Genomic DNA, 20,929 nt, shown 5'->3' on the forward strand with positions numbered 1-20,929 from the left:
CCTTGGTTTTCATCTTGCTTGCCACCTGTCATGGAAATGCCACTGTGACAAAATTTCATCAAAAAATGCCCGTGGGGTAGGAATACATCGACGTCTGCAGCACTTTCTCCTTCAAAGAATACTTTTAACTATATATTATTCCTTGGTTATCCATATATCTCCTACGGTTGCCTCCTATGGATCAATAACTTCTTATGCAACTATAGAAGAGTGCAAGTTCTACAAAATAAAGCTGTTAGAACAATGGTCAGTATGTCCAGGACGTAGATGACACATGTGCTTGTTTTAGGTACCTGAAGCTCCTTAATGTAGGTCAGATAAGAGATTACCCAGCTGCAGTATTTGTGTTTCAGTGTAAGAATGGTTTAACCCCTGATGTTTTTAAGAAGTTTTTTACCAAATTAATAGTGACCTGCATAATTATGGAACTAGGCAAAGTGATAATATAGTAGTTGATTTGCGTCGTGGTACCAGGCCTTCATTTTCAATGAAACACCTGGGTCCATCCGTATGGAATGAGCTACCATTGAGCATTAGAGCAGCGGAACATGCACCTCAATTTAAAAAGAAGTTAAAAGATTATTTTTGGGGGGGGGGGAATTTGTTAAATTTTATTATGGCTGATAGGATGGGTAGAAGAGGAGCTGGAGAGGTATGGGTGAGCTGGGAAGGTAAGGGTCGGTTGAGGCTAAGGTAAGGATGGAAGGGCAGGGGGGGGGAGGGAAGAGGGAGTTGAGTATAATGAGTGATGGAGACTGGATTTGTTATTATTGTTTTTCTTTTATATTTTATTTATCTATTATTATTTTTAATTCAGTTATTTATTTATTTTTCTATATTTTTTTTTATATAGGTTATGGTTTATTTATTTTGTTTTATTTATAATAGTTTTAATTAAATAGTTGTAGTTTATGTAAATAGTTGAGTTAATAGGTAAGTAGTTACGTGGACTTTCAAGCGATCGCAAACCTTTATAGGTTTTCTCCAGCGTGAAAGTGTTGTTTAATTTATTTATTTGTTTATGAATATGGATTAATAAACTTACGAACTTGTGAACTTATCAAAAGTATTTTTTAGAACCGAAAGATTTATGATTTATTTTCCCATTTTTACAAAAAACAGAAAGAAAACAAAATCACAATAAAAAAAATATATTTCAATATAAAAAAAAACAAATTCAATATGTTTATAACTTAACCAATGTTCTCAGCCTCCAAAATATCACTTATACCATTCAATATGTAGGTAGTGTTCACATACTAAAATTAAAACTTTCCATTTCAGTTACTAAGAAATCAAAAAATATCATAAATCTGTTTTTTATTCAATTTAAACTGATTCATTTCCCACTCTCCAGCAAATAGTTTAGTTTTCTTTACATAAGGCTTATGTCTTACTTATGACAACCAAAAACCAGATTTTCTGTTTTATAATTTGGTGTAAAGGCTGTGGATTACAATTTTATAAAATAACAATGTTAATTATTCCCCCCTTTACAAGGATTATAAAAGTTAGTTTAAAAAAAAAATAAAAACCTAAATTAAAACTAAAATTATTCATTTAAACAACAAATCCGTGGTTAATTATCGTAAAAGCTGCTTAAAACCTCAAAATACAAACACGATAGCTTTTTCCTGTTACGTTTAGTTCAGTCGAACCCTGTACTGGAAGTCAAGGCTGTATAAAAAAAAAACAGCAGCCTTGTTTCCTTTACTTGAGCAGCACCCAGAATAAAAACATAGGATATACAACTCTTTTAAAACCTTAAATTAGAAAAAAACATTAAAATAAAAGCTTTTTGCTCCCCATCCTCTCTCTGGACCCATCTTAAACGTATTTGTACCTGAAACCCAAAATTGAGCAGTTTTTGGGCTCTTTCAATATTGTGAAGTTTTCAGGGCATTAGTTTTTAGGACAATTATATTTTCGTCATTGTTGCGATATCATCAAACAGCGAAAATAAATAGGTAAAACTAAAACAATAACAATTTATCGAATCCCAAGACAACCTCACTTTCAAAGACAGATTTTTAGGGAGTGCCCTTGTTGGCAATCTACTTAAAGTAAACTAGAAATTGAGCTAGCCTTGTCTAAGGTAGAAGAACGTTTAAAAGAAAAATTAGGTAGACCTAAATACTTCGTCAAATAATGTAAAAAGGGAGGCATCATATAGGTAGGGGAGGAGGAGGAGCGTGCGTAGCTGTGTTGGTCTCAGGCGGCTTGGTGCGGCAGTGACTTGTTAGTAGTAGTAGTAGTATGCTTCTTAAGCCCTTTGGCGCCATTATTTTTAACTTATTTTTTTACTGTTATTTCACCCACGATTCCTTTTTTAATTTTGATGCTTGTTAAAACCGAAAACTTGTCAACTACATTTGGAGATCTGGCTCATTAACTGAAGAACCGAAAACCTGTCAACTGCATTTGGAGATCTATGTCATTACGAACTTAAGCACCAAAAACCTGTCAACCGCATTTGGCGATCTATCTCATTAAGAACTAAAGCACCGAAAACCTGTCAACTGCATTTGGAGATTTATCTCATTAAGAATTGAAGCACCGAAAACCTGTCAACCGCAATTGGAGATAAATCTCATTAAGAACTGAAGAACCAAAAACCTGTCAACTTAATTTGGAGATCTATCTCATTTAGAACTGAAGCACCGAAAACCGGTCTACTGCATTTGGAGATCTATCTCATTCAGAAGTGAAGCACTGAAAACCTGTCAACTACATTTGGAGATCTATCTCATTAAGAATTAAAGCACCGAAAACCTGTCACCTGCATTTGGAAATCTTTCTCATTAAGAACTGAAGCGCCACTTTTTCCTTACTTTTTATGATGTATACGGTAATATCCACATAACCAATCAAAAAAATCCTATTTAATTTTCACTGTCCTTGGTACATTGAAAATTTCTAGGTAGTGATCCAATTCACAAGATTTTAGATATAACTCTATATTGTAAAGTTATAGAAAAAGAGAAAGTTTACTTTTAAGAACCGATCAAGTTTTGCATCCTAGTTGGTGGCTCAAAAGTTGACATAGCAAAAGAGAGTAAACACAACAATGGGTAAAAAAAAGACGGGATTATTCAGTGTTTCGATCTGACTAGTGTGATCAAGGTGTAATATGATTGATTAACAAAATATATTAGAAGAGTCAAAGAATAAAAAATGATAGCCGAGAAAATAATAAATAATAACAAAGTATAATGACAAACAATAACAAAAAATAGAATAACAAACAATAAAATGATAATAACAATAAGAAGAAAATAATCAAAAATTGTGATTGGCTTACAAAATATATTAGAAGAATCAGAATAACAAAACATGCTAGTAAACGAATAGAATTAAAGCAGTTGTACCTCTCTTTTTCTCTGTGGTTAAACTTTAAAAGTATTCTATTTGTCTTTTAAAAGTTAAAAAGTTGAAAGGACATATACTTAACTATATACTTTATACATATGCTTAAAAATCAGCGGAAATAAGTTAAAAACATATGGCACCAAACTCATAAAAAAAAAATACGATTTTGGAACCTTTTGTTTGAACGTCTACCAGAGATAAGTCAGCATTATAGAAGATCAGCCGAAAATAGGCTAGAAATATATGGCACCAAACTCATGAAAAAAAATATGATTTTGGAAGCTTTTGTTTGAACATAACATCTACCAGAGATAAATCAGCATTATAGAAAATCAGCAGAAAATAGGCTAGAAACATATGGCACCAAAATCATAAAAAAAAATGATTTTGGAACCTTTTGTCTGAACACCTACCAGACATAAATCAGCATTATAGAAAATTAGCAGAAAATAGGCTAAACAAATATGGCACCAAACTCACGAAAAAAAAATGATTTAGGAAACTCTTGTTTGAACACCTACCAGAGATAAATCAGCATTACAAAAAATCAGCAGAAAATAAGTTAAAAACATAGGGCACCAAACTCATGAAAAACAAATATTATTTTGGAACCTTTTGTTTGAACATCTACCAGAGATAAATCAGCATTATATAAAATCAACAGAATATAGGCTAAAAATATATGGCACCAAACTCATGAAAATAAAGTATGATTTTGGAACCTTTTGTTTGAACATCTATCAGAGATAAATCAACATTGTAGAAAATGAGCAGAAAATAGGCTAGAAACATATGGCACAAAAACCATAAAAAAAAAAAAAATTTTATTTTGGAACCTTTTGTTTGAACACCTACCGACATAAATCAGCATTATAGAAAATTAGCAGAAAATAGGCTAAACAAATATGGCACCAAACTCACGAAAAAAAAATGATTTTAGAAACTTTTGTTTGAACACCTACCAAAGATAATTCAGTATTATAAAAATTCAGCAGAAAATAGGCTAAAAACAAATGGCACCAAACTCACGAAGAAAAAAAAATGATTTCGGAGCCTTTTGCTTGAACAGCATTTTCTGTTGATAAAGGAAATTTAATAAGAGCAAAGTGAATAACCGAATCGCTACAACTGACTAGTGTGCAGGTCCAGCATAAACAAGCGACTTCATGAATTTGGCGAAAGGTACAAAAAAACAGAATAAAAGAAGAGAATAGAGAGAATCGGATTAGGTGTCAAGTAGAGAATATCTTATGTGTTTGAGATGTATATGACATTTTCTAGATTAAAAGATCCCGTGAATTTGGGAAAAAATCAAATGAGATGCTGAACCTGGCAAAAGATGCAAGACAAAGACACGTCAATTCCCCCCCCCCTTCGGCATTTTTGTCCATTCCCCAAATTTTAAAATTTGCTTGGCTATTTTCATCTAAAAATACCTTTTTGGACGTTTTCATTGTTAAACATAAGAAATTACCCCCCCCCCCCTCCTTGATTTTGAAAAATTCTGACACAAAATAATTGAAACAAGTTTACAATTTTACACAAAAGATGTAAAAGAATAAAAAAGGGGAAAGTGGTGGCAAACCAAACCGGTAGTGGCGATCTACGTGTCTACGTTAAGAGGGTGTAGGTACCCTTTTAAGGTAGGGCTGTCTTTGGGAATCAAGGGACAAGCGCTGTTTAATTTAACTAATAATTTTTTTATTAATCAACTTGTGCTAGTTTGGACCATGGCAACGCTGATAAAAAATATGGCATTGCCCTGAAAACTTCATAATTTTGAAACAGCCAAAAGAAAAATCATTTAAAAAAATCGTCATTATCAGGTATGAATAGACCAAAGATGAGTACAGGGGCCAGCAAATTTGTATTTTCATCATTGGCAATCTAAGAATTTTGATTAAGAACTGGAATTTAAGAACTGGTACTTGTATTGTTTTACCCACTTCCGCCACGCGTCGACTGTCATTGGCAATTTAAGAATTTTTAAAGTTAATAACAGTATCACATTGTTTTAAAGGCATTACTTAAACTACCAGATTAGTGACGCAACTAGCAATTTTGTTGTTTTACAAAATTCCGCCATGCGTCGACTGTCATTGGCAATTTAAGAATTTTTATGTTTCTAGTCCCCCATTTCGGATACAAGTCCCGTGGACCGTCATGAGTAAACCCAAAATAATCCCGATCATCCATCCGTAGTTCTATGACTCTCTACCTTAGTTCTGCCCTAGGATGGATGGATGGATGGACTTATGGATGGATGACAGACTGATTTATCAACAAGTAAAATTACATCATTTTTATACAATTCTAAAAAACGCTTATGCCAGATTTGCCTCTCACTCAGACTATCTGTCTTGGCTTTTTCTCACATTAGCTATTGCTTGATGCCAGCACCTTGAGTTTCAGATGTGCCAGATTTGGCATTTTTGATGTTTCTAACCAACACATGCCTAATCTACCAGATTCAGCCTGTTTTTAAAGTCTAAATACAATGTTGTTTTTAAAGGCATTACTTAGACTACCAGAGTAGTGACGTAACTGGTTACACACTTAAACCAAACAGCAACTACCACTGGAAATTTAAAAATTTTGATGTTTCTAGTCATCATAGATCGAATGTGCCAGATTCGGCCTTTTCATAAAGTTAAAACAATACGATATTGTTTCTGAAGGCATTAGTTAGACTACCAGAGTAGTAACGCAACTGGTACTTGTATTGTTTTACACACTTCCACCATACGTCGAGTGTTATTGGCAATTTATGGCAGGTTTGGCCTGTTTTTAAAATTAAAATAGTACAAAATTGTTTTTAAAGGCATTAGTTAGACTACCAGAGTAGTAACGCAACTAATGATTGTGTTGTTTTACAAACTACAGCCACGCGTTGACTGTCATTGGCAATTTAAGAAATTTTGATGTTTGTAACCAACAGAGGCCGACTGTGACAGGTTCAGGCTGTTTTTAAAGTTAAAACAGTACAATATTGTTTTTAAAGGCATTAGTTAGACTACCAGAGTAGTAATGTAACTAATAATTGTGTTGTTTTACAAACTTCCGCCACGCGGTGACTGTCATTGGCAATTTAAGAATTTATATTTTTCTGGCCAGCACAGGCCGACTATGGCAGGTTCGGCCTGTTTTTAAAGTTAAAACACTACGACATTGTTTTTAAAGGCATTAGTTAGACTACCAGAGTAGTAACGCAACTGGTACTTGTATTGTTTTACACACTTCCACCATACGTCGAGTGTTATTGGCAATTTAAGAATTTTTATCTTTCTAGCCAGCAGAGGCCGACTATGGCAGTTTCGGCCTGTTTTTAAATTTAAAACAGTACGACATTGTTTTTAAAGGCATTGGTTAGACTACCAGAGTAGTAACGCAACTAATAACTGTGTTGTTTCACAAACATCCTCCACGCGGTGACTGTCATTGGCAATTTAAGAATTTTCATTTTTCTAGCCAGCACAGGCCGACTATGGCAGGTTCCGCCTGTTTTTAAAGTTAAAATAGTACGACATTGTCTTTAAAGGCATTAGTTAGACTACCAGAGTAGTAATGTAACTAATAATTGTGTTGTTTTACAAACTTCCGCCACGCGTTGACTGTCATTGGCAATTTAAGAATTTTTATTTTTCTAGCCAGCACAGGCCGACTATGGCAGGTTCGGCCTGTTTTTAAAGTTAAAACAGTACGACATTGTTTCTAAAGGCATTAGTTAGACTACCAGAGTAGTAACGCAACTAATAATTGTGTTGTTTCACAAACATCCGCCACGCGGTGACTGTCATTGGCAATTTAAGAATTTTTATTTTTTCTAGTCAGCACAGGCTGACTATGGCAGGTTCGGCCTGTTTTTAAAGTTAAAACAGTACGACAATGTTTTTAAAGGCATTAGTTAGACTACCAGAGTAGTAACGCAACAAATAATTGTGTTGTTTTACACACTTCCACCATACGTCAAGTGTTATTGGCAATTTAAGAATTTTTATTTTTTCTAGCCAGCACAGGCCGACTATGGCAGGTTTGGCCTGTTTTTAAAATTAAAATAGTACAAAATTGTTTTTAAAGGCATTAGTTAGACTACCAGAGTAGTAACGCAACTAATGATTGTGTTGTTTTACAAACTTCCGCCACGCGTTGACTGTCATTGGCAATTTAAGAAATTTTGATGTTTGTAACCAACAGAGGCCGACTGTGACAGGTTCAGGCTGTTTTTAAAGTTAAAACAGTACAATATTGTTTTTAAAGGCATTAGTTAGACTACCAGAGTAGTAATGTAACTAATAATTGTGTTGTTTTACAAACTTCCGCCACGCGGTGACTGTCATTGGCAATTTAAGAATTTTTATTTTTCTAGCCAGCACAGGCTGACTATGGCAGGTTCGGCCTGTTTTTAAAGTTAAAACAGTACGAAATTGTTTTTAAAGGCATTAGTTAGACTACCAGAGTAGTAACGCAACTAATAATCGTGTTGTTTTACAAATTTCCGCCACGCGGTGACTGTCATTGGCAACTTAAGAATTTTCATTTTTCTAGCCAGCACAGGCCGACTATGGCAGGTTCGGCCTGTTTTTAAAGTTAAAACAGTACGACATTGTTTTTAAAGGCATTAGTTAGACTACCAGAGTAGTAACGCAACTAATAACTGTGTTGTTTTACAAACCTCCACCACTCAGTGACTGTCATTGGCAATTTAAGAATTTTTATTTTTCTAGCCAGCACAGGCCGACTATGGCAGGTTCCGCCTGTTTTTAAAGTTAAAATAGTACGACATTGTTTTTAAAGGCATTAGTTCGACTACCAGAGTAGTAACGCAACTAACAATTGTGTTGTTTTACAAACTTCCGCCACGCGGTGACTGTCATTGGCAATTTAAGAATTTTTATTTTTCTAGCCAGCACATGCCGACTATGGCAGGTTCGGCCTGTTTTTAAAGTTAAAACAGTACGACATTGTTTTTAAAGGCATTAGTTAGACTACCAGAGTAGTAATGCAACTAATAATTGTGTTGTTTTACAAACTTCCGCCACGCGGTGACTGTCATTGGCAATCTAAAAATTTTTATTTTTCTAGCCAGCACAGGCCGACTATGGCAGGTTCAGCCTGTTTTTAAAGTTAAAATAGTACGACATTGTTTTTAAAGGCACTAATTAGACTACCAGAGTAGTAACACAACTAATAATTGTGTTGTTTTACAAACATCCGCCACGCGGTGACTGTCATTGGCAATTTAAGAATTTTTATTTTTCTAGCCAGAACAGGCCGACTATGGCAGGTTCGGCCTGTTTTTAAAGTTAAAATAGTACGACATTGTTTTTAAAGGCATTAGTTAGACTACCAGAGTAGTAACACAACTAACAATTGTGTTGTTTTACAAACATCCGCCACGCGGTGACTGTCATTGGCAATTTAAGAATTTTTATTTTTCTAGCCAGTACAGGCCAACTATGGCAGGTTCGGCCTATTTTTAAAGTTAAAATAGTACGACATTGTTTCTAAAGGCATTGGTTAGACTACCAGAGTAGTAACGCAACTAATAATTGTGTTGTTTCACAAACATCCGCCACGCGGTGACTGTCATTGGCAATTTAAGAATTTTTATTTTTTCTAGTCAGCACAGGCTGACTATGGCAGGTTCGGCCTGTTTTTAAAGTTAAAACAGTACGATATTGTTTTTTAAGGCATTAGTTAGACTACCAGAGCAGTAACGCAACAAATAATTGTGTTGTTTTACACACTTCCACCATACGTCAAGTGTTATTGGCAATTTAAGAATTTTTATTTTTCTAGCCAGCACAGGCCGACTATGGCAGGTTTGACCTGTTTTTATAATTAAAATAGTACAAAATTGTTTTTAAAGGCATTAGTTAGACTACCAGAGTAGTAACGCAACTAATGATTGTGTTGTTTTACAAACTACCGCCACGCGTTGACTGTCATTGGCAATTTAAGAAATTTTGATGTTTGTAACCAACAGAGGCCAACTGTGACAGGTTCAGGCTGTTTTTAAAGCTAAAACAGTACGATATTGTTTTTAAAGGCATTAGTTAGACTACCAGAGTAGTAATGTAACTAATAATTGTGTTGTTTTACAATTATCCGCCACGCGTTGACTGTCATTGGCAATTTAAGAATTTTTATTTTTCTAGACAGCACAGGCCGACTATGGCAGGTTCGGCCTGTTTTTAAAGTTAAAACAGTACGACATTGTTTTTAAAGGCATTAGTTAGACTACCAGAGTAGTAACGCAACAAATAATTGTGTTGTTTTACAAACTTCCGCCACGCGGTGACTGTCATTGGCAATTTAAGAATTTATATTTTTCTAGCCAGCACAGGCCGACTATGGCAGGTTCTGCCTGTTTTTAAAGTTAAAACACTACGACATTGTTTTTAAAGGCATTAGTTAGACTACCAGAATAGTAAAGCAACTAATAATTGTGTTGTTTTACAAACTTCCGCCACGCGGTGACTGTCATTGGCAATTTAAGAATTTTTATTTTGCTAGCCAGCACAGGCCGACCATGGCAGTTTCGGCCTGCTTTCAAAGGTAAAACAACACGCCATTGATTTGAAATGTATTAGTGACTACCACAAAGTAGTGACACAACTGGCACTCGAATATTGCTTTTAAAAACTTCCGCCGCGTGTAGAGTAAAGGAATAAAAACAAAGAAAAGGGATAAGTGCACTAGTTAAGCCATGACAGAGAGAAACTTTTTATAAAAAATTAAATATAAAAACAGGCTTATGCGAAATGTTTTAATATTAACTGAGTTCAACCGTCTGAACAAATATTACTCACCTTTTCCTTAGATATATCCGTATCTGTGTCAACCGAGAAGAAGCCTAATCTCTCAAATTGGTATTTATCATACACTTTAACATCTCTAAGGGATACTTCAGCAAAGGCATTACAAACTTTCATTGAATCCTTATCACAGTCTGTTAGAAAGCCACCAGGCACTTCAGACGGATCTTCAGGGTGCTTGTGCTTAAACCTGAAAAATATACCCCATATTGAATAGTTTACAGCACTTCTCTTAAGCAAACCTCAGTCAAAGCAAAAAAGGAACCGGTGTATATATTTTTAAATATATATTTTATATTAGGTAAAATTCTAGACATCATGAAAAGTAGCAAGGTTAGGAAAATGAAACTTTCAAGGATAAATCTAGAGACTAAATCATGTACCGGGAAGGTATTTTGAAGTACCTACCTCCACTCCTTGTCCCTCTAGAGGGCACTGACCTTTGATGACCTTTCAATATCATTGTTATATAAAAAAATGAACCTTGCAAAATAAATCTTCTGCTTAAATGAAGCATAAGAGAAGTACTTGCAGCTTCATAACTTTGCTCAATCCAAAATTTATTACGTTTTAAAGATCTGCAAATACATTCCCTAAATCTAGAAAATTACCAATAATATGGTTCAAAATTTTACTGAAATAACAGGAATTACATTTTCAAAACTAACTCAGAGACAAAGAAAATCAAAACTGAAAATTAAGGTACACGAGAGATAAATTCGCAACAGTAGTGTTTTTTAACTAAACGAGGTGCTTCAAAAACGGCCTAATACTAGGTTCACACAGAAAAGAGTTGCTACCAGGGTTGTATCCAAGATTTTTTGTATAGGGGGGGGGGGTTCCAAAGGATTTAAAAACTGCATCAAAATTTGTTCACATTCATTTTTGTTACGTTATTACGAGTTGGACACAAACTTTTCGGGGGGCGGGGGTCAAAACCCCCCTAACCCTCCCCTGGATACGGCCTAGGTTGCTGCAATACGAAATACTTATCAGTCATACCAATAAGCAAACTATTTTTCATTATATTCACATAGGATTTTTAGTTCATCCAATTCTTTATTATCATCATCCGACTTTTCTTTGTTGTTAATTAGATAAATGGCCAAAAACACTCGCCTACTACACTGACAAAGCAGTTAAACATTGCTGTCCAAAATATCGATATGCTGGCCCTCTACAGCCCCCCCCCCCTGAACGTTTCCAATTTACACAAAATTTTGGAATTTTCTATCAGGATACGGTATGTGCATATATAATTATCTAATGTAAATAAGAAAAATTGGGCTTATATTATCATTAATAATACGCGGTATTCAGAAAACTTAAACTTTAGTTCCTGCTAATGAAACGATGAAGAAGAAGTAGATAATCCGCCAGTTATTTCAACTTACTAGACGAGAATTTTAACTTCCTAGATGAGAATTCTTCCTATTTCAACTTCCTAGACAAGAAATACAAAGACAAGAAATTATGTAAAAATGGAATAAATTTTTAAATTAGTTAGATTTTTTAGACTAAAATGGTATTTATCATTATGTTGGTCATTTAACTTAGGGGAAGAACGAATTTTGCTCCTGTTTGAAGTTCAAATCTCAATGTTTTGTTTCCGTTTTTGCTGTCTGATTAAGTTCATGTTGAAATGGAGGCCTTACTTAATTCGTGAGGTTTCTGTATTCTAACTTGTGAAGAAGTATTTTCTCATTCACAAGTATAGCAAATATAAATTCAAGCAAGTTTTGACATTTTCATTGAAGCTTTCACAATTGAGATTTATGTCAATATATTTTAATAAGTATTTTTATTCATTAAATTCAGTAGATTAATTCAATTAATAATTTAAATAAATTCAATACAACTTGTTCAATACAATTGGGACAGAAATGCAAGTTTTCGCTCTTGCATAACTTCCAATTTTCTATTGGAGTTGACGTTGATCTTGCAAGAAAACAGCCAAAGATTTAATTATTTTAAGTTTCAATATAAAATAGGAAATGGAACTAGACTAGGGACTAGAAAATGATTGCAAAATCTGACAAAAGATAGATAGCAGAAAACAAAAATGGAGAGCAACATAAAAAGATTTAGGCAATTATAATGTAAGAAGAAGAATCCGAAGAGGGGAAAACCGGTTTCCTTTTTCGAAAAAAAAAAATGCACCTGATTGTGGTTGCACCTTATATGACTTCAGTATAACATGAACGAACGAAAGGAACCGAAAGGAACGAAAGGAAACGAAGAAAGGGTTCGTTCTTTGTTTCCTATTAGGCTGGGAAGGCATTAATAATAGAATACTAATTGCTCATTTTATGACTAGAAAGTTCAGGGTATCAGTTATAGTAGTATACGCCCCTGTAGAACCGACTGACAGAGATACTAGGGACTCAGATGAATTTTACTAACAGTTACAGGAGCAAATAGACAAGGTCCCAGGTAGTATGATGTTATTACTGGGAGATTTTAACGCCCAGGTTGGTAGAAATAGGGATAGATGGTATTCTAGCCTAGGTAAATTTGGTGTAGGAAAAAAAACAGTAATGGATACAGACTTTTGCGATTTTGCAGGTATAACAATCTAGTAATAACCAACAAGGTATTTGGTCATAAAATGGCTCATAAGATAACATGGTATTCATGTGATGGTAAGACAGCAAACCTTACTGATTATTTTATTGTAAACCAAAGACTGGCAGGGTCAATACAAGATACTAGGGTATTTAGGAGTGCTGTTATTGTAATTAAAAGTAAACATCACCATCTAGTAGTGTCAAGGGTTAATTTCAAGCTGAAATTTCGGAAGGGTAACTACCTTCTGGGAAGGTTTGATGTTGGTAGACTCCAGGATGAGAATTTGAGAGAAACTTTCCAAGAAAAGTTGAATGCTAAACTGGAGAGTTTAAAATTTTACAATGTAGAAGATGGATGGAATAGTTTCAGAAAAATAATTTGTGAAGTTGCTGAAGGTGTATTAGGGAAGAAAGCTAGAACTGCAGCTAAGAATATTAGTGAAAAAGCTTCATGTTTAATAGAAAGGAGAAAGGACTTGTACAAGAATTATCTGAGTGATAGATCGTATGAAAACAAAAGAAATGTAAAGAAAGTGGATGAACTAAGGAGGTGTGAAGTGGAGGCCATGGGTAAAATTGCCGAGGATCTGGAAGATGCAGCTAGACGGCATAATAGTAAAATATTGTACTGGCACGTTAACAAATTGAGAGGGAGTAGTCAATCCGGACTTATCCCAGTGAAAGATAGGAATAGGGTCGCAATTAGCGATAAGGAAAAAACTAAAGAGAGATGGCCGAACATTTTGAGAACTTGCTTAACCGAGATAGAGTTGCAGGAAAAAATATAGATGAAAATGATAAAGTTCGTGATTCTTTGGGTGTGAAGGAAGATTTGTTTTGTGAGGAGGAATTAGCAACAGTACTAAAAGGATTAAAAAATAAGAAGGCCCCAGATGCTGATTGGGGGGTAAATGAGTTTCTTAAATATGGTGGGTCTGAGGTTAGAAATAATTTATTGAAGATTATGAACATTATTATCGAAAAAGAGGAAGAACATAAGAATTTCTGAAAAACCTTAATTAAGCCACTTTATAAGATAGGTAATAAAAGTGAGTGTGGTGATTATCGAGGCAATAGTTTTGGTTTCTGTAGGTGGAAAATTACTTAGTAATATGATACTTTTTAGACTGAGAGATGCCGTAGCCAAAGTTTTAAGAGAAGAGCAGTGCGGTTTTAGAAAAGGTAGAGGATATGTCGACCAAATTTTCACTCTTAGGCTAATAATTGAGAAGTGCCTGAGTTTCCAAACACCATTGGTCCTCAGTTTTATAGATTACGAGCAAGCGTTCGATTCTGTTGATAGAAGAGCTTTAGTAAAGGTTTTATCCTTGTATGGTATACCAGACAAATACATTAAAGTTTGTGAAGTTTATAAAGTTTATGAAGTTTTAGAGGTTTTGCGAGTTCAGGGTGCTAGAATTGGTTTGAAAATTAATATTAGGAAGACTAAGTCACTAAGGCTAGGAATAAGTGAAGGTGAAAAGGTGACTTTGGGTAATGAAAAGATTGATCAGGTGGGCAGCTTCACTTACCTTGGTAGTATTACTAGTAGAGATGGTGAGAGCAGTGAAGATATTAAATATAGTATAGCCAAGGCTCAGGGTTTTTTTTCAGAGATAAGATAAGTCTTGAAGAAAAGAAGATAAGTCTGCAAACCAGGATTAGAATGTTAGAAGCTACAGTGATGACAGTGGTCAAATATGGCTCTGAAGCATGGACGCTCCGAAGAGCGGATGAAGATTTGCTAAATGTTTTCCAGAGAAATTGCTTAAGGATTGTTCTGGGTGCCCAGCTGACTGACTGTATTTCAAACAATAGGCTGTACGAAAAATGTGGTTCAGTACCGATCTCTAGGGCTATAATGAAAGATAGGTTGAGGTGGCTAGGGCACGTTGTGTGGATGAAGGATGACAGATTGCCGAAGATTGTTCTTTTCGGCCAACCATCTAGGGCTAAACGGAAAGCAGGTCGTCCCCGTCTGGGGTGGGAGGACGTCATAAAGAAAGATTTAAAGGAAATGGGAACTTCGTGGGCGGGTGTAAAAAGGGAGGCTTTGAATAAATTGGGGTGGAGGAGGATCGTGCGTAGCTGTGTTGGCCTCAGGCGGCTTGGTGCTGCGGTGAGTTGTTAGTAGTATTAGTAGTATTTTTCTATTAATTAATTTATATATTTCTACTCAATTTAATTATTATGTATTCATTTACTTATTTTTAATAATATTAGTTAATTTATTTATTTATTTATTATGACATACAGTCGTATAATGATGGAGAGTGTAAATAAAATAAAACACACAAGAGAAAAACACATAATCCACAAATAAATCCAATAAGAACATGGCAAGGTGGTCAACACGCATAAGCCATGCTTAAGAATTTCCTATGCTGCATCTCTACGGTTGCAATTATGCAGGAAACAACTAAATTACTCACGAGTAACAATTTTTTTTGTCAAAGGGGAAGATAAGGAAGAAATTTACAAAATTGAAAATAATTTATAAAAATTCTATTTAAATTATTCTATCCTAATTCCAATTCTTATATATATTATTCTTATATTTCTCTATATTCTAATTTTATTTAAATTCTTCAGGATTTATAGTTATCTTAAATTCTTCATGGAGATCGAGTTATCTATAATTCGTTATTTTAATTTTTTTGAGAAACAATATATATTTTAAATAATGTACATCTTTGAAGTTGCAAGCTTCCTATATTTCTTGTGATGCAAGTTTTTTACTTCTTTTTTTGTTTTTTGCTGCTGTTATTTCTTTTTTTTTTACCCAATAAGAGGCATACCAAGTTGCTGAATTTTAGGTTCTGTCTAATTTCTCATGATATTGAATTAAAACAAAAATTTGATGAAGTTCCAGTCGTTTGAAGTATTCAACAGTGAAACTAGAATAATGGCTTTTCACGAGTAAACCATTATTCACGACTAACCGACTTTTTATCAAGAAGAGATAAAGAAAAAAAATTTCAAAATAATTCATCCGTATTCTATTCAAATTATTCTATCCTAATTCTGATTCTTTTATTTATTATTCTTATATTTCTCTATATTATAATTGTATTTAAATTCTAGAGGATTTATAGTTATCTTCATAGTTATCTTAAATTCTTCAGGAGATCGATTTATCTATAATTCGTTCTTTTACTTTTTTTGAGAAACAATATATATTTTAAATAATGTACATCTTTGAAGTTGCAAGCTTCCTATATTTCTTGTGATGCTAGTTTTTACTTCTTTTTTTTTGCTGCTGTTTATTTTATTTATTTTTTTTTTTTAACCCAACAGGAGGCATGCCAAGTTGCTGAATTTTAGGTTCTGTCTAATTTCTTATGTTATTAAATTAAAATAAAAATTTGATGAAGTTCGAGTCGTTTGAAGTCTTCAAAACTGAAACTAGAATAATGGCTTTTCACGAGTAACCGATTATTCACGTGTAATCGATTTTTATCAAGAAGATATAAAGAAAAAAAAATTAAATAATTCATCCGTATTCTATTTAAATTATTCTATCCTAATTCTAATTATTTTATATATTATTCTTATATTTCTCTATATTCTAATTTTATTTAAATTCTTCAGGGTCAAAAATAAAACCTCAAGCAAAACGTTATTAGTTTGAACAATTCGTACTCACAGTCTATCATATAACCTAACTTCAACTTCAATTGGATTTGATACCCAATGAATAAAGGCTTTTGGCTTAGGCACTTCTCCAGTCGGCTTACATTCTACTTCTAGTTCTCTAATACGTCCGTCCTTGTCTTTTTTTATATTTTTTAATTGAATTATATAACCAGCATGTCGGAGGCCTACCAGCTGATTTGGGCTTAAACGACGGTAATCTTTGTCAGCAACCTGAAAAATGTCAAATTTAGTCAGTGTTTCCTTTTAGAGATTTCCCCCTAAAATGGGGATTTGTTTTAGGTATTTTAGCGGGTAAACTTTGGTGATTTTCTAAGAATTTTTACAAGTCTTCATTCTATAATAGTTTTAAAAAAATATGTGGGCTTAGATTTCTGGATATCTTCTCGAATTAACCAATATAATTTTACAAGGGTTATAAATACTTAGGGGGGTAAACAAAATTCGGGTAGTAGGTAGTAAATTAGGGAAACAATACTTAATAATTTAATGTGTAAAATTAATGTATAGAACTAATTCCGATAATACTCTATACAAATAAAACATAAAATGAAGAAAAGAAGAAAACGAGGACAATAAACAGCCAGTGAAAAAATTGAAAAATCATGCAAATATTTCGGTCAAGACCTCCGCTTGACCGTCCTTGGTACAGAATAAAATTCAGTTACCCTTTCACCGTTACTGAGAAAGGGTCATCCTATTTTAGTTTGGTGTTTTGTTTTAAGGTTTGTTTTTTAGATTTTTTTTTATCAGTTTTATTCTGCACTGAGGGCGGTCAAGCGGAGGTCTTGACCGAAATATTTGCAGGATTTTTCAATTTTTTCACTGACTGTTTATTGTTCTCGTTTTCTTCTTTTCTTCGATTTTATGTTTTATCATGACTAGCCAGTGTGGTCTCAGAAATTATTGAATGCTCTTACAACAATTTTTAACGCCCTCGCTGACGCTGAATCTTCGGGAGAAAGTCTGATCCTCACCGGACGTGACTTTAAACGTGTGTTCGATTCCTTACTTCATTCATCCATGCTTCTTCATATGGCAGAGCAAGGCGTCAACCCATCAGTTGTCCGTGTTCTCAGGGATTTATACAGGAATCTTAGAGTGCGTTTAAAAGTCCCATCCCGTTTTCCGCTGCAATCGGCTCTTCATCAATCCCAATAGAATTGCACTAATTCTCGTGTGAGGCCGAACTCTTGTAATCCCTCGAATATGCCTGTGATTCCTCAGTACGCCATCCCTGTTAAGATTTTTCGAAAAAAAATTGATTCTATTTTAAAAAATAATTTATTTTAATTACAAAAGGTTTTTAGCCCTATTAATTTCCTTTAAAATGAGCCATTGAACAACTTTCTACGATGTTCCAGTGCCAAGCTATCTGCGGAAGAAAAAAAAAAATAAATGCCGTTTAGGCAGAATGCTGTAGTAGCTGCCACTTTTCTTGATTTTCAAGCCAATATATTTCCCTTGCTATTCAAGCCAAGGGACAGAAAAATTCCTATATAGGGGTTTCGGACAAGGCGGTTCTAATGGTGTAATTTTTGCTTGTTCTGACTCTTTTTTTAGGAGTTATGGGTTTTTATATTTCTTAACATCGGTCGTGATCGTCTCTTACTAGGTTGCTAGCTACCGCTGCAACCCGGAAAGGGATTAGACAGGAAGCTATCACTTCCTCAACCCTGTTCAATAATAGTGTCCTGGGTGCTCAGGCAAAATGTCTTCCTTCTTGCATTTTTGGGGGAATCGACATGTCTCTTATTTGTTATGCTGATGACATCTTGAATCTCAGCCGTACGGCCCAGCGCATTGAGCAGAATTTCAGAATCCTCAAAGATGAATATTCAAAAATTGGACTGGCTTTTAATCCTGAGAAGACCGAAGTTGTCCTTTTCAATTGACGAAATCCCTCTACTTCTCTCCTAAATATGGATGGTTCTCTTATGAAACCTGCAGTCCACATTACATACTTGGGTCTTCCAATTGGCGCATCTATCGGCCACAAACATCATTTTCTGATATCTCACGTTGAACGTAAAATTAGTACTTCTTACAGTGGAATCGTAAAAAGTAAACTACGCTTTCATCGTTACCTTCTAGCATTCATTTACAACGCCATAGCCCTTTCAAATCTGCTTTACATTGCTCCTTTCTGGAAGTTTTTTAGTTACAGGTAAAAAGCACCTACGATCAATCTCCTTAAGATTTGCTAAATATCTCTTACATTTGCCTCCTTGGACAAGAAAGAGTAAAATTATCCATTTTTATAAGCTTGCAGGCCCAAATATTAGTATTAATAAATCTCTATCCCGTTTTCAAAGAAATGTTCATGATCCTTGGTCATCAATTTTTTGGCAAAGTTTGTTCGTACTAATGTAATGTATGCATTGAAGAGTTTTTTTTTTTTTTTTTTTTTGTCATGTATTTGAATTTTTCAATGTTTGTTTATGTCAGATTTTTTTTCTTTGGTGATTCTCCGTCAATTGTACCTTTTTTTGAAGGGCAATGAACGAATAATAATAATAATTTTGTAGCCTACATTAAAAAAAAAAAACGACAAAAACAGGCAATTTCTACCACTCTCTTCTCGTTAAGTGGCCTGTTCCATGGAATGACTAATTATGACTAAAATCTAATTATGCTGTTTTGCTTCATATAAATGACTACATACGAATTTGATAAAACCAGTCTTGGAAAGTTTAAGCATATTGATGACGTAGGTCTGTCAGACAGTTCGTGGTAACGAAAAGTAAGTGAGGAGGGACTCGGGCCACTAGTAACCGAATTCTAAAAAAAAAACTTAGAATGTTACAGCATTAAAAAATAACTATCATATCGGCATTTTGACTGACGAATTCAGACGCTTCGAACTGGACTTATTAGGAGTTTCATAAACTCATATCTCAGAGGTAAGAAACATGAAATTAGGTGATATACAATTTACTTACTCAGGCAGGAAGTATAGGGTACACAGACAGGGAGTAGGTCTCCTGATGAATCTGTCAGCAAGACGCATAATAGTAAAATATTGTTCTGGCATGTTAATAAATTGAGAGGGAATAGTCAATCTGGCCTTGTCCCAGTCCAGAATAGGAACAGGGTCACAATTAGTGATAAGGAAAGAGTTAAAGACAGGTGGGTAGAACATATTGAGAATGTACTAAACCGTGCTAGAATTAAATGAAAAGAAATAGAAAATACTGAAAAAGTCTATGAAATTTTGGACGTGAAGGAAGATTTATTCTGTGAGGAAGAATTAGTGACAGTACTAAAAGGATTAAAAAAATACTAAGACCCATGGCGTTGATAGAGTGGTAAATGAGTTTCTTAAATATGGTGGTTTCATAAATGAAGATTAAGAATATGGTTTTTGAAAAAGGGGAAGTACCTAGCGATTTTGGGGAAACTCTAATTAAACCCCTGTATAGGAAAGGTAACAAGAGTGAATGTGGTAATTATTAAGGGATTATTCTGTTTCTTTTAGGTAGCAAACTATTTAGTGGCATGGTTCTTTTTATACAAAGAGATGATATAGACAACGTTTTAAGAAAAAAACTGTGCGGCTTTAGAAAGGGTTGAAGATATATCGACCAAATTTTTATTCTTTGGTTAAAAATTGAGAAGTGCCTGAGTCATCAAACATCTTGATTCCTCAATTTTATATGAGTAAGCGTGTGATTCCGCTTATAGATGAGCTTTAGCGAAGATCTCATCCTTGTATGGTATACCAGACAAATACATTAGAGTGATTAGCGCTATGCACGAGAATAACATTACTGCGATTAAGCTAGGAAATGAGGTTAGTAGCTGGTTTCGTATTAAATTAGGAGTCAAGCAGGGATGTGCTCTATCCCCATTTGTATGAATCATTTTGATGGACTTTGTTTTAAGCAGCACAGCAATGGCAATGGGGGAATACGGAATCAAATGGGGAAGTAAAACTCTCCTGGAGTTAGATTTTGCTGATGATTTAAGCATCCTAGATGAAATTACTAGCAAAATGAATGATTTTTTAGAGGTTTTGCGAGGTCAGGGTGCAAGAATAGGTTTGAAAATTAATATTAAGAAGACTAAATCGTTATGGCTAGGGTTCTGCATCAAAAATAAGAAAAATAAGTGAAGATGAAAAGGTGATGTTGGGTAACGTAAAAATTGATCAAGTGGACAGCTTCTCTTACCTAGGTAGTATTATTAGTTAAGAGGGTTGGGACAGTGAAGACGTTAAAAGTAGAATAGCCAAGGCCCAGGGTGTTTTTTTTCGGAATTTAAAGAAGTTTGGAAGAATAAGAAGATAAGTCTGCGAGCCAAGATTACTGTAGCTTCCAATTAGAATATTGGAAGCTACGGTAATGACAGTGGTCAAGTATAGCTATAAAGTGTGGGCGTTCCGAAAAACAGAAGAAGATTTGCTATATGTTTTCCAGAGAAATTGCCTACGGATTGTTCTGGGTACCTGGCTGACTGACCGTATTTCAAATTGTAGGATGTAAGAAAAATGTGGTTGAATCCCGCCTTTCTAGGGCTATA

The 20,929-nt window shown here is 34.4% G+C and overlaps 1 protein-coding gene across 1 annotated transcript in view; it reads right to left on the reverse strand.

Annotated features, from left to right (window-relative positions):
- LOC148943233 (putative glutamine--tRNA ligase) overlaps positions 1-20,929 on the reverse strand; it is an 80,653-nt gene that overhangs the window by 8,215 nt on the left and 51,509 nt on the right. Inside the window, 2 exon segments of the mRNA XM_089101777.1 lie at positions 10,182-10,377; positions 16,401-16,621. Coding sequence (XP_088957903.1) covers positions 10,182-10,377; positions 16,401-16,621 — 417 coding nt within the window.

The sequence above is a fragment of the Artemia sp. Qi Xiang Cuo genome, chromosome 15 (genome assembly GCF_049724085.1).
Source record: "Artemia sp. Qi Xiang Cuo chromosome 15, ASM4972408v1, whole genome shotgun sequence".
Lineage (NCBI taxonomy): Eukaryota > Metazoa > Arthropoda > Branchiopoda > Anostraca > Artemiidae > Artemia > Artemia sp. Qi Xiang Cuo.